The sequence below is a fragment of the Typopeltis vanoorti genome, chromosome 21 (assembly GCF_054136105.1).
Source record: "Typopeltis vanoorti isolate ZY-2024b chromosome 21, IOZ_Tvanoo_1.0, whole genome shotgun sequence".
Taxonomy (NCBI): domain Eukaryota; kingdom Metazoa; phylum Arthropoda; class Arachnida; order Uropygi; family Thelyphonidae; genus Typopeltis; species Typopeltis vanoorti.
Genome location: NC_143569.1, coordinates 50,772,054 through 50,786,395, shown reverse-complemented (window position 1 = coordinate 50,786,395; position 14,342 = coordinate 50,772,054). Strand labels below are relative to the sequence as shown.

Here is a 14,342-nt window from a genome sequence, read left to right as displayed (position 1 = left end):
GAAAACACTGAATGCTAATTACTATCATCATCAAATTCCTGATATGCACTCCTTGGAGGGGGGGGGGGGGGGAGTACAGGATCTTATGAGAGTGCCACATGAAAAGTTTACATCATTACTAACTTCTTGTCAACAGTTTCCCCTCCAAATCAATCTGTTTGGACTACAATATTGTTAGATCTTATATTTCTCTGTTCTAAGGCATTTTTACTGTATCAATTCACCTAGATCTTGGTCTTCCTCTGAGTCTTTTTCCTGCCATTCTAAAAGATACTTGTTTTGCCAACATTTTCTCTCCCATTCTGTTTGAATAACCATACCCTGAGATTAGCTCTGCTCACACATTCTTGATACATGTACACATGTGCTAACAATGCCAGGTTCCTTCCTAATAGTTATGCTTTTATATGATATTGCTGTTGATGCCATATGTTCATTCCCCTAATCTTTCTCAGAACTGTCATATTTATGATCTCCAGTTATTGATCAGCTGTTTTATTTCTAACCCAGCCATCAGATCCATAAATTGGTTTGAACACTTTCTTGTTTGTACACATCTAATTTTGTGGTCTGACTTAATTTCCCTCTTATTCCATATAAATTTATCCATCTGGCTACCCACCATACCAGTTTTCTATTTCCATATTTAATTTGTCATCTTCACTAAAAATAGTACCTAAATTTCTGAAATGTTTTTTGTATCCTCCTGTATAGAGAACTACAGGTTCTCCATGATACATTTGATATTTTCATTGTTTCTGCTATTTTCATACTAGAGTTATTACTGCAGTTATTCAATTTAATTAGGGAATCCTATAGACTGAGGCTGGAATTATTCAGAAGTAAGAGCTCAGATTAACATCTCCAATTTTGATGTTAGTTTTCTTCATAATGTGATCCGAATAGATGATGAATAACAGTTGATAATATGTACCCTTGCTCACACCTGATTTGACATAAAACTTTCTTCCTGTACTTCCTTCAATTCTAACTGTTGATTGAAACTCAAATATAAGCTATGTATTGCTTGATATAATTTCCCATTTATATCATGTAATTGTAGCATTTTGAGCAGCTTTTCTATCATCACCTTGTTATATGTCTTTTCCAGATCTACAAAGCTTAGATATAGATACTTGTTATATTCTCATGATTTCTCAACTATTTGTCTTCAAGTGAAAATCTGATATTAAGAACTTCTATCTTGCCTGAGCCCAGCTTGTTCTTTTCTAGTTCCACAATTTTTCTTAACCTTTTCTCAAGTTTACTTGTATAAATCTTACCAGGAACACTGAGCAGGGAACCTCTGTAAATCTTACTTTCAGTTTTATTTTCCGTTTTACAGATGAGTGCTTTACTCTAATCATCTTGAATTATGCACTGCAGCCACTGTAAAACTTTTATACTTCCATGTTTGAGTATTCCTGATTGAGTATCATCTACTCCACTGTCTCAAGAACCTGAAATGCATTCTACATTTCAGGTTCTTGAGGGCCTTTTCTAACTCAAATACTGATATGTACTCCTGATTTCATTCCTCTTGAATATTTTCTACCACTATGTTGTTACAGTTTGTTTCATTTAGCAATCTTTCAAAGTAATTACTCCATACATCTAGAATATTTTTAGAATCAGTTTTCATGTTGCCTTTGTTATCACTGATCCTTCTACTCTCTCTTCCATTTGTATATTTCTTCAACTTCTTGCAGAATTATTTAAGTTAAGGGAGTTAAGTTAATATCCCTTAACTTAAATAATTTCACGTCGCTGAATCGAAGCCTTTGGCTCTTCATATAATCAATAATTCTTGCAGAATATTTTGCCACCTTCCTGATATTTGACTGCTGTATTCTTACCAAAGTCTTCCTGTGATTTTTGTTTAGCTAGTTTTGCTTTGTTACATTTTTCTCTCTATTTGCTCAGTACACAAACTGACTAATTTCTCAGAACTAGAACTTTTGATGTGATTTTGCTCTTTTCCTGGACTGCCTTTGACTTTCTGAGTCCACCATTCTGATTTTTCTGTCCTTGCAGACAACCTATCATATGATTCTCTGGCTAAATCAATCACTGTTTTCTTCAGGGTCTGCCACTGAATCTCCAAGAATTTATGCTAATTGCATATGATAAAGCAACTTGGTAGTTCTATGTCCTTGACCTATTAAGCAAACTTCCATATGCTATAAAACAGCTAACATCCTTTGCAGTTCTAAAGCTTGGTCTTGGTGTTCATCATTTGGAAGTAATGTCTCATATTACTAAACTAGTCACAAAAGTTATTTTTTCTAATTCTAAAAAAGAAAAAAATAAATAAACATGGCACACACACATAATTTATTCTGCATTTCAATAATTTTGTGTGTGTGTGTGTGTGTGTGTGTGTGTGTGTGTGTGTGTGTGTGTGTGTGTGTGTGTGTGTGTGTCTATATATATATATATATATATATATATTATGTATTCAATACAGATGCATGTTAAGTGTGCCATAGAAAATTCCAATCTTGTTGATTATAGTTGTACTGTATGATATTACATAATTCATTGCAAGTGAACCAGATAGTATAAATATTGTATGGGATAAAGTATTAAATCAAATGTTTAACTTCTGTTGCAGAATATTATTCTAATCATATATCTTAATATCCCCAAACAATATCTTTATATAAACCAAATATTGCATTTGAAAGATGTGTATATAATAATTATTAATTATCTATACTGCAAACATTATTGGGTGTATCATTATTATAATGTATCATATTTACTTGAATATAACTTGCACTTTTTTTTCCCAAACTTGAAGTTAAAAAATCTTGGGAGATATATGCGGGGATTTTTGGAAACTAAAGTTTTCAGGAAAAAACTGAAAATGGGTATGACTTACCAAGAATCTCCTATTCACTATTGCTACTTCCAGCCTCTAGAGTGGTTTCCTTGTGTGCATTGTCAAAGTCATCTATCCAAATAGCGTCATCTTCTTTCTCATTATTTTAAGCAAAAGTTACTAATAGTTTACAAGACTTGAGATACATAATGAACAACCCTTCACAAATGACTAATGAGAAGTGAAAGCAGAGTGCAAAACAGACAGCAATGGTAGGCCAATAGAGATAAAGCAACTGTGACGATCTGCATGTGATTAGTGCAGTAATAACAAAAATCACGCGACTCAATGACAAAGGCAAACCGACAATTGTTAAGTTGAAATGCTAATTCTCTCTCAACCGAATTCCATAATATCTGAAACTGCCATAACAACATTCACTATATATTTCATAATTTTAACATGTTCACGACGAGGTGGTGTTTTGCCCGTTTATCGTTCTGACCGAATAAACGGGCAAAAATGGTACACAAACTTACTGTTTGTGTACCACTTCTGTGTTGAGTGGGTGGGCTCAACTCACAAAGTTTCAACCCTTCGGTTGAATTTTATTGCTGTGTTTGCGTGCGCTTCTGCATTGGGCTGGCGGAAGGACTCGCACATACTTTATATAGTATGTTTCAATTCGTGGTAGAGAGCCTTTGTGATCTGTCTTATTGACATCGAAAATTTCAGATGCAATCAAACAAACACTTATTTCATGTAATTTAAAAATTGGACAATTGTTTTTAGTTAGACACTGTTTGCTGGTGCAACATATGGTTTTGCTTGAGTCTATACAGCATAGTTTCTGTGGGAGAGGACATGTGATTCATTAGTTGATGTCGTTTTTATCCAGTTGTCTCTAATTGCACTATTTGTTGAGAAATATATTATGCAGACTGCAAATGTCTCTGTACCTTATTCAGTGATACAATAAAACTACTTGTTTTTCATGCGTCTGCAATATAATGGCTGTTGAGGAGGGCGTGTTGTTGACCACGGGAAGCGAGCTACTATCTCCCTGATGTGAACGTCTTTAAACTTTTTTTCGCATGCGAGGTATATGCAAAACTTTTTAATTTCTGTTTTTGTAAAGTAAAATCAGGGATGCAAGTTATACATGAGGGCGAGTTATATTTGAGTAAATATAGTCTATTTATAAAAATATGAATGTGCTCAGCATTTTCTTTTGATTTTTAACATAAAATATAATAATAATGTTTTAATTATATATATATATATATATATATATATATATATATATATATATGATATATGATCAGATAATAAACTATCTCTTTAAAAAATTAAAAAAATTGTCTTCCAACTTGAAGACATCATCTTCATAGTTGGCCATCCCATGAACTCCACAAATTACCCAAATCAACATTATACCAGGATATAAAAGTTTAAGTTTAGTTTTATGTTCATAAGGAGAAAATGGAGCATCCAGAAGAAAATCAACCCTGTAGCTGAGACTGATTCAATGCTTGGGGTGGGGAGCCAAACCAACATGTATACCACAAAATACACAAACATGTGTTCAATATAGCCAATAAGATTTATTTTTTCTTGTGTCTTCTTTCCATATGAATTTCTGCAGATTTTTATATTGGCACACATGTTCTTAGTGATGATTAGTTCATGTCCTGGATGGAAATCCAGCACACATTTATCATTATTATTAGCTTTGTCCTTTTCTCGAAATTTTCCTAAATATTACTGTATGCATGGGATTTATTTCTTACCTGCTACACATATCTTCAACCAAGACCATCTTTTCCAATTTTGTCAACTAACTTCTCAAAAAATTCGTCCAATTCTTCCTTAGGTTTTCTTTCTGTGGGACCATAGGCACAAATAAGTTTTGTTGCCAATTTTCTGTATTAAAATTTGCTCACATTTCAAATTGCCTGCCAAACAAGAAGTTTATCTTCATGTTTGGTGTTGAATGCAATTGCCACTGCTTTCTTTCTTATTCTGATCACTATTGTCCAAATATAACATCCTGCATTTACAGGTATTATTTAGCAGGATCTCACCTGATTTGTTCTTTGTTGTAGTCTTCTCAGTAACACTTATACTCACATAGCATTTCTTGAAACCAAACTGGCAGTTCTTCTGCCAGTTTGGTTTCTTTTCCATTAATACTTTTTATGTTGTTGGTATCTATCATGAATTCTGCTAATGTTGAGTTTGTTCCAATAGCTCACTTTACACTGTTTGCTCTGGTTCCCTGAGGAAAACAGTGAGGTACTGTTCAACTTGTCATTGCTCCAGCCAGCATGAAATTCCATCATGTTGCCGAATCATGTTTGTTTCTGGTTTAAGCCAATACAGAATACAGTTTGGTTGGCTAAGTTCCAAATTACCAACTCACCCTTCACTATCCAGTGGATACTTACTAATGGGGCACACTATTTGAAGGTGAGGATTGGACATTAGGTCAGAAGTCCTAGTTGATTCTCTGCATTCCTTAAAAGTTATATAAAGGTCTTCTCCCAGTTATCCAGCTTTGGTCCTTAAGCAACCCCACCATATTATGTTATTATTGATATCTTCAGATTGGATCAGAATACAAGAATATATAATGAATTTGAAATAGGAAGTGATCACTGTCTAGTTCTGAGTAAGATAAAGATGAACTGCAGACTCAAGCATGCAAATACTATTGGGGGTGGGATGTTAAAGATGTTGAAGATTAATAATATATTTATGATCATAATAACAGACCAATTTGAGAGAAAGTTATTATTTAAAGAAAGTGTGGAGTAATCAGTCTGCCTAAACCCTTCTTATTTTAAGGTATTTTTCCACTACATTAAAGATCAAGATTTTATCTTTGAATTGGGGAGTAGGAGGTTTTGGTGCAGATTGCTAATATAATTTTTTGGTGGGATTGAAGGGAAGGAAATTCCCTTCTTCTTTTCTTTCATTTGCCAAACTCTGACGGGTGTATGGCCAGTAGTTTACAAAAAATCAGCAAAGTAGAAAATCAAATGTGTTTTAATCATTATCTTTAAATGTTGGCCTGCCATAAATGTGTGTGATAAAAAGTTGTATATTATCAAGTTATTTCAGTAACTTGTATTCTACTATTCATTGACAGTTTCATATGAAGAGAAAGTGTGTTTATTGTTTAGAATTATTTATTAAAACATATAAATCTTAACTTAAATTACACCTTGCCTTATTGCTAAGGGAAAAAACCTGCTAAGATGCTGAAGAGGGGTTTAGATACCATGCAGAAAAGATCTCAGAAAAGAAAATGTGGAGTATGTGGAGAAGAAGGTAAGCATTTTTAAATATATACGTATATACCTAATAACCTATATTCTTCATGCCTCGTAGCACATAAGACTAAGATCCTCTCCAGTTATCCTGTCATTGTGACTAATTTCCTCTCTCTTTCTAGCTCTCTCATTCAGCCAGCTTTTCTCCATCATTCTTGGACAAATTAGTTTCAGCCTTCCTTTATCCTTCTGGGATTTATGTCAAAGCAGTTGGAAATGTCTCCTGTCTGTACATTGCTAGTCCACTTCCATTTGCATCTTTTCATTTCACTAGCAATATATATTTTTTTCTTTGTGCATAAAAGTCATTATTTTTATACTGTAGCCCCCCCCCCCCCATCTCTGGTTTCAGTTATCTGCAGTGAACCCCGATCCATAAATATTAAATGGAAAATTCTAGAAATAAGCAATTTATAATTGCGTTGGCAAAGTGGATATACCAGATCCAACATTATTTCAAAGCCGAGTGATTGTAGAAACTATGAGAGTTTCATAAGTTGACCTGAGAGCTCACAAGAATACAATCCTTGGCATCCCAGAGTTGAATTGCAGAGAGGCCTCTGAACTAAAAAAGTGAAAGCTAAGGCAACTCGGGGATGCAGATGATTGTATTCTCGTAAGCTCTCAGGTCAACTTACGAAACTCATAGTTTCTACAAACATTCTGCTTTGAAATAACATTAGATCTAGTATTCTATTTTGCTTATGTAATTTTAGTTTGCCGAAATGAAGCCATATGGCTCTTTCTTTCTTTAGTAATATACAATTCATAAGTTTTAAATTGTGAGCCGTTCTGAGTAGTTCTCAGTTATCAGATCGACTGTCGCAGTATCACAGAACTTATGTTCAAGTAACCCTTATTTTACTTAATAATGTCCCCAAAGTGAAAGAGTAGTGATGCTGGCAATTCGGATATGTCGAAGAGAAGCCATAAAGTGTTTTCATTTAAGTGAAAAGGTGGAAGTTCTCGACTTCATAAAATAATAAATAAATAATAAAGAAAACGTATGCTGAGGGTGCTCAGATTCCATTCAGATAACTTTTATTACAGTATGTCGTTATAATTGTTCCATTTTATTATTAGTTATTGTTGTTAATCTCTTATTGTGCCTAATTTATAAATTAAACTTTATCATAGGTATGTATGTATAGGAAAAAACATAGTAATAGGGTTTGGTACTATCTGTGGTTTCAGGTATCCATTGAGAATCTTGGAATGTATCCCCTGCAGATAGGGGGGGGATCTACTGTATATATATATATATATATATATATTGTAGACAGAATGTTTTTTTAAATATTTTTACTTTGTTTGAAAATGACTTAATTTGGCTTCCTCCTCTTTTTTTTTTTCCCCATGTCTTTGATCCATATCTATATAATAACTCTCATTGCTATTTAAAGATCCGTTATGCATCTCTCTCCCCCCCCCCCCCCCCCCAAAAAAAAATTAAATTAAGAATCTGTGTGCTTTGTGTTGTAGCAATGGAATTTGTCAGCTCCATCTTGTGTATCAACTCCCAATTATATAAATTTCTTTACTTCTGCAGCTTGTAGATCAATCATGATTTCTTTTTTTGCATTTGTTGCTTAGTTTGGAAGCTTCTATTTTATCATATTTGTCCCATACAACGATTCTGATTTTGCTTGTATATCAGATTATTTTGATAATTTTAACTTTGTCATCTGCATAATCCAGATTTTCCAACTGTGATGTGAAATGTAATCTTTTCATAACCCAATCAATGACTATGTTGAAAAGTAGTTTATTATTTCATACCATTTCTGGTGTTTGAATGGCATGCAATTACAGAGCTTTGACTAATAAAATTTAGGATTTAGGCTCTTTTTTTATACATTTTATTATTCCACTCCATATTTATTGGGAATCTATAGTTCTAATAATTATCCATAATATTTCTTTATCAATACTATTTGATAAAGACATTAAGATGATTAAGATAATTTGGCTGAGATACATCGATGATGTGTTCTCCATTTGGCCATATGGCTCAGGCATATTAGACTTTTTTTTTTCTCCTCTACTTCAGCAGTCATTACCTCAAAATACATTCACTATAGAAAAAGAAAGTAACAATAGCCTCCCTTTTCTGGACACTAATCATTCATCTTCCAAGTGGTACTTTCTTTTTCAGTTTACAGAAAACTACCCAAACAAGCAGATACATACTCCTCTTCCCCATTTTTTTGTTCTGTTTTATTTTGGATAGAATTTATACCAAAGCTATACTCCTTTAATTAGCATAAGTTATAATTTATGAAAAAAAGTTATTAATGCCTTTTATTCCCCATAGAGAGTAGACAGGACTATTTTAGTCCTTTCTAACTTTTGGTGACTGATAGGAAATCATTCTCTACAGTTAGCCAATTAGAGATAGCTGGCCCAAGATCACTAATTTTAACAGCATCTGGTGAATGGAATGTATGGCAGACAAGTGGCACCATCCCCTAGTCCCTAATACTAAAGCAATATTCTGTTGTCTGAAATAGTGTTGGTTCTACAGTCAATTATCTTGAGTTTTCCAGGATGAAAAATATGAGTTTCAGTGAGGAAAAAACTACTTGCCTGTGCAAGACTTTGGAACCAGTCAAAGAACAGGTTTAGAAAAAGTTCCTCCATTCGGTGACTAGAATCAAACTTAGAGCATCTTTCTTCAGGGAGGAGCGTAGCACTATGGATGCAAATGCCATTCCCACAGGACTACACAGGCCTATATAATTTGTGAAATCAACATAAATCACTGTACACAGTGTTCTTGGCATTTTAAGAAATAAATGCTATAATTGAATATTCATTTCTGAACTTAATTAAACACCCTGATTACATTAAACTAAAATAATGTAATCAGGGTGATTTTATATGTTTGCTCTTCTTCTGATTATTATTGTTATTAAAATTAAAAACTCTCCAGAAAATGCAAATTTTAGAAATGATTATAAAAGAGTGTGGAATTTATTAAGAAGGAGGTAAGAAAAGCCAAAAAATCCTATTACAACACTTATTTTCAATCAGTTAAAGATGATTTTAAGCAAATGAGGTAATAAATAATTGAAGGAAGGAGAATGTCAAAGAATTACTACTGAAAGCATTTTATCTAGAAGATCCAAACCTGTAGATTACCCAATCACTTTAATGAAACCGTTATTAATAATAGTGCAAAACTAACTTCTCATGAGTAAGATGGCTTCACATAGTGAGAAAAGTGCATTGCTTTTCTTTTGGTCACAATAAAGAAGCTAGCATCTCAAATAAATGGGGAGGGGGAAGGCCAGGATTTGGTAGAATCAGAATCATGTCTGCCAATATAAAGAACAACTTTGGACTTCTAAAAACATTCCTCACAAGCTAATTAATAGAATATTTCATGGTGGAGGCTTAATGGATTTTTTACAGCATTCACAAAGAATTAAAATAGAATTTAATACTTCCTATATTTCGTCCTAGTCACTAGGACATCTACGGGGATTACAAAAACAATTAATGTAACATATACACAAATAACAAACAATACTAAGCCCATCCACGTGGGTGACACTAAAGTCCTATCTAGGTAGAGCGCCGTCTAAGGGCAGTAGTAGGTGGCCTGGAATGTAAGGTGGGAACTCTTGTGATGAGTGTTTCCCAAATATTCGGAAGCTTAATGCAACCGTATTTATTGAGATTTGGTTGGTTTTTGAGAGCTGCTGCTTCTAAGAAAAGTCTCTCTTTCTTGAATTTGCTGTGGTGGAGCATGGTGATTTTCTTCCATGATACCCTGTGGGTGGTGTCCAAAACATGGTCAGCCAAGCCTGAATGGCCATAGTTGTGTTTGAAGATGTAAGACTTGTGTTCCTCTAGACGGATGGATGCTGATCTGCCTGTCTGTCCAAAGTACACCAGCTTACAGGAACAGGGTACTTTGTAAACTCCAGACAGAGAGAGAGGAGGGAGCTGATCTTTCGTAGAACGGATAAGGGTAGCAAGTTTGCGGTGGGGCTTATATGCTGTGTGTAGGTTGTACTGTTTTAGTATCTTGGCTATTTTTTCGGATGTGCCACGGATGTAGGGTATGGTGATGGCATTTTTAAAATCTTGTTGATGAGAAGGACGGGGAATGGGGGAGGAGTTGATTATTTTTTTGATACGGGGATTACAAAAACAATTAATGTAACATATACACAAATAACAAACAATACTAAGCCCAACCACGTGGGTGACACTAAAGTCCTATCTAGGTAGAGTGCCCTCTAAGGGCAGTAGTAGGTGGCCTGGAATGTAAGGTGGGAACTCTGGTGATGAGTGTTTCCCAAATCTCTCTGATCCCCCTCACTGGAAGGTCCCCTTCCTATATAAAAAACTCGACCCACTTTAAAGCCCTCACAGAAAATTTAACCTTGAATAAGACAGACATATTGGTAAGCTTTGATATCTCCTCTTTGTTTACCAATATTCCCTTAATTGACACCTTATCTCTCTTAGAAAACGTTTTTCCCTCTGACATCTTAGATCTCTTTTCCTTTGCCATTAACTCTGGGTATTTCTCTTGGAACAACAAAATCTACAAGCAGATAGAGGGAACTGCCATGGGTATCCCCTCTCACCCCCCTTGCCAATTTCTATATGGAAAATTTCAAAAAACGAGCCATAGACTCAGCCCCACTCAAACCTTCTATCTGGCTAAGATATGTAGATGATGTGTTCTCTATTTGGCCTCATGGCCCAGACACGTTAGACTCCTTCCTCAGTCATCTCAATAGTCTACATCCAAGAATCCAGTTCACTATGGAAAAGGAAAAGAACAATTGTTTACCCTTCCTAGACACCTTAGTCACACGCCTGCCTAATGATACACTTACCTTCACCGTATACAGAAAACCCACACACACAGGCAGATACATTCACAAACTCTCCCACCACCACCCCTCTCAACAATATGGCATTATTAAAACTCTTACCAAGAGAGCCCACAATCTTTGTTCCAGTGGAACCGCCCTCACTACTGAGCTTAACCACATACACAGCACTTTCCTCTCCAATGGCTACAGCGATCATAGTATCAAAAAAATAATCAACTCCTCCCCCATTCCCCGTCCTTCTCGTCAACAAGATTTTAAAAATGCCATCACCATACCCTACATCTGTGGCACATCCGAAAAAATAGCCAAGATACTAAAACAGTACAACCTACACACAGCATATAAGCCCCACCGCAAACTTGCTACCCTTATCCGTTCTACGAAAGATCAGCTCCTTCCTCTCTCTCTGCCTGGAGTTTACAAAGTACCCTGTTCCTGTAAGCTGGCATACTTTGGACAGACAGGCAGATCAGCATCCATCCGTCTAGAGGAACACAAGTCTTACATCTTCAAACACAACTATGGCCATTCAGGCTTGGCTGACCATGTTTTGGACACCACCCACAGGGTATCATGGAAGAAAACCACCATGCTCCACTACAGCAAATTCAAGAAAGAGAGACTTTTCTTAGAAGCAGCAGCTCTCAAAAACCAACCAAATCTCAATAAATACGGTTGCATTAAGCTTCCGAAGATTTGGGAAACACTCATCACCAGAGTTCCCACCTTACATTCCAGGCCACCTACTACTGCCCTTAGAGGGCGCTCTACCTAGATAGGACTTTAGTGTCACCCACGTGGTTGGGCTTAGTATTGTTTATTTGTGTATATGTTACATTAATTGTTTTTGTAATCCCCGTAGATGTCCTAGTGACTAGGACGAAATATAGGAAGTATTAAATTCTATTTTAATTCTTTGTGAGTGTTGTAAAAAATCCATTAAGCCTCCAACATGATGTCCTCACAGCACTTAAGCCTCTACACACGTAATAGAATATTTGAAACATGTTGAAATTATAATTTTAACAAAATGTTGAAATCTCATTATTAGACTATTTTGGCCATCCACATACAATATAAAAGATAAGAAATCCAAAACTTTTAAATGACTCTTACAGAATCATTTCTTTGATATCTAATAGACTAATTTATTTACTGACGTACCACTACTAGGCACTCTTAATTTAATAAAATCTAATCTCCATACCCCGATATCTTTGAATTATTCAAATTTATCATGTATACAGGTTACTTTACATGAGAAGGAAAAATCTACAAACAGATTAATCGTACTGCTATGATTTATTCCCTCTCTCCCTTTAGCCAACTTTTACATGGATAAGTTTGAAAACAAAATACTTACTACAAGTCCCTAGTGTAGTTATGCTTTGTTGATGTTGCGTTTGCCATTTGGCCCCATGGACAAGACTCTTTGAATGCTTCTGTAACCTACTTAAACAGCTAACCCCAATTCACTTCACAGTAGAAAAAGAATCGAATAACCATTTGCCCTTTTTTTTTTGACACATTAATCACCTGCCTTTTAGATGGTTCACTATCTTTTTCCATTTGCAGGAAGCCCACACACACAGGAAGATATCTACATAAATCACATCATTATAATGGCTACAATAATTACGTATCCAAAAATTTTAAAACCCAAACCCACACATCCTCTTCCCCTTCTTCAGAACAGAGACTACACCAAAGCTGTCACTGTTCAATATATCCAAGGCACATTAACAAAAATCTTAAAAAATGCAATCTTTCAACCACTAACAGACCATCTAAAAAATTAGCATCCTTTATTCATTCCACCAAACACGACACACACACAGACACACACACAGTAGACCTGCCAGGTGTTTACCAGGTCCCTTAACTATTTTTTTTTTTCTGAAATAACAACGTATAAATGTTAATTATAAAAACTTTAATTCTTTCCTATATTTTGGCAGTGTTACATTGCCATCATCAGGGATTACAAAAAACAATGATATATGCACGCAGGCACTGGACAAATGAGACTGAAGGCAACCAAAGTTGGGCCTAGAGTCCTAAATGGTGCCCCATGTGGGCTAAATTGGATAGTCTTGGCCACTGGGCTGAAAATTTGAGTATTAATGCTTCTCAAATTTGGGGCATTTTCATGCACCCAAATTTGTTGAGGTTTGGAAAGTATTTTGGGGCTGAGGTAAATTCGAGGACTACATCCACTTCCACCAATACAGTCACTCAGGACTTGTTGACCATGCTTTGAACACCAACCACAGGATATGCTAGAAGAAGGCCACTCTATTACACTGCAACAAATACAAATATGAAAGGCAGTTCCTCGAATTTGCCTCAGCCCTGAAAAACTTTAGCCTACTATGGCCAAAATGACAGGGAAGCCAACATCAGAATTGCTAAACATAAGGACTATATCTATTTCCACCACTACAGGCACTTAAGGCTTGCTAACCATCTTTTGGGCACTCACCATGAAATATACTGGAAAAGGGCCACTCTGCTCCATTACAGCAAATATTAATACAAAAGACTTTTCCTTGAATCTGCTTCTGTTTTAAGAAACCACCTTAACCTCAACAAACTTGGTTGCATGAAACTGTCCCAGATTTTATAAGTGCTCATCCTCTGTACTTCAGCCCAGTAGCCAAGGATGCCAATTTAGTTCACTAGGAGGCACAATTTAGGACTTTAGGCCTACTTTCAGTTGACATTCTTCAGCTTCATTATTTAGTGTAGTGCCTGTGTGCACATATCTTAATATATTTTGTTCTCTGATGATGGCAATTTGACTTTGCCAAAATATTGCAAACATTAATTAAATTTATTTTAGTTAATATATTAGTCTATGTTGTAATTTCCTTAAAAAATACAGTTATAAACTAATTATCCAAATTGTGAGATTGTCTTCCTGGGGGAACTTTAGCATCATATAACAAACTGCTCTTCTACTCCAACTTCACAGGTCAATTTTCCTCTAAATTAATCTGTTATCAATCAAGAATCAAACATTATTGGATCTTATATTTCTGTCTTCTAAGGCGCTTTTTACTGTATCCACCCCATCTATATCTTGGTCTTCCTCTGGATCTTTTTCTTGCCAACCTGGCAAAGAACACTTGCTTTGCTAATCTTTCCTCTCCCATTTTGTTTAAGTGACTATATCATCTGAGATTTGCTCTGCTAACACATTAATGAATGCTAAAATGGCAAGTGTTTTCGTAATATCCTCATTTTTAATACAATGCTGCTACTATTCTATCTGTTCACTCCATTAATCTTTCTCAGAACTCTCGTGTGTGTGTGTGTGTGTGTAGT

At 35.3% G+C, this 14,342-nt stretch overlaps 1 protein-coding gene across 3 annotated transcripts in view; it reads left to right on the top strand.

The window, feature by feature from the left end:
• Top3alpha (topoisomerase 3-alpha) overlaps window positions 1-14,342 on the top strand; it is a 496,301-nt gene that overhangs the window by 455,027 nt on the left and 26,932 nt on the right. For all 3 annotated transcript variants that reach the window (XM_090411715.1, XM_090411714.1, XM_090411713.1), the window contains one exon: window positions 6,068-6,157. In XM_090411715.1, coding sequence (XP_090267841.1) covers window positions 6,068-6,157 — 90 coding nt within the window. The remainder of the gene's footprint in view (window positions 1-6,067; window positions 6,158-14,342) is intronic.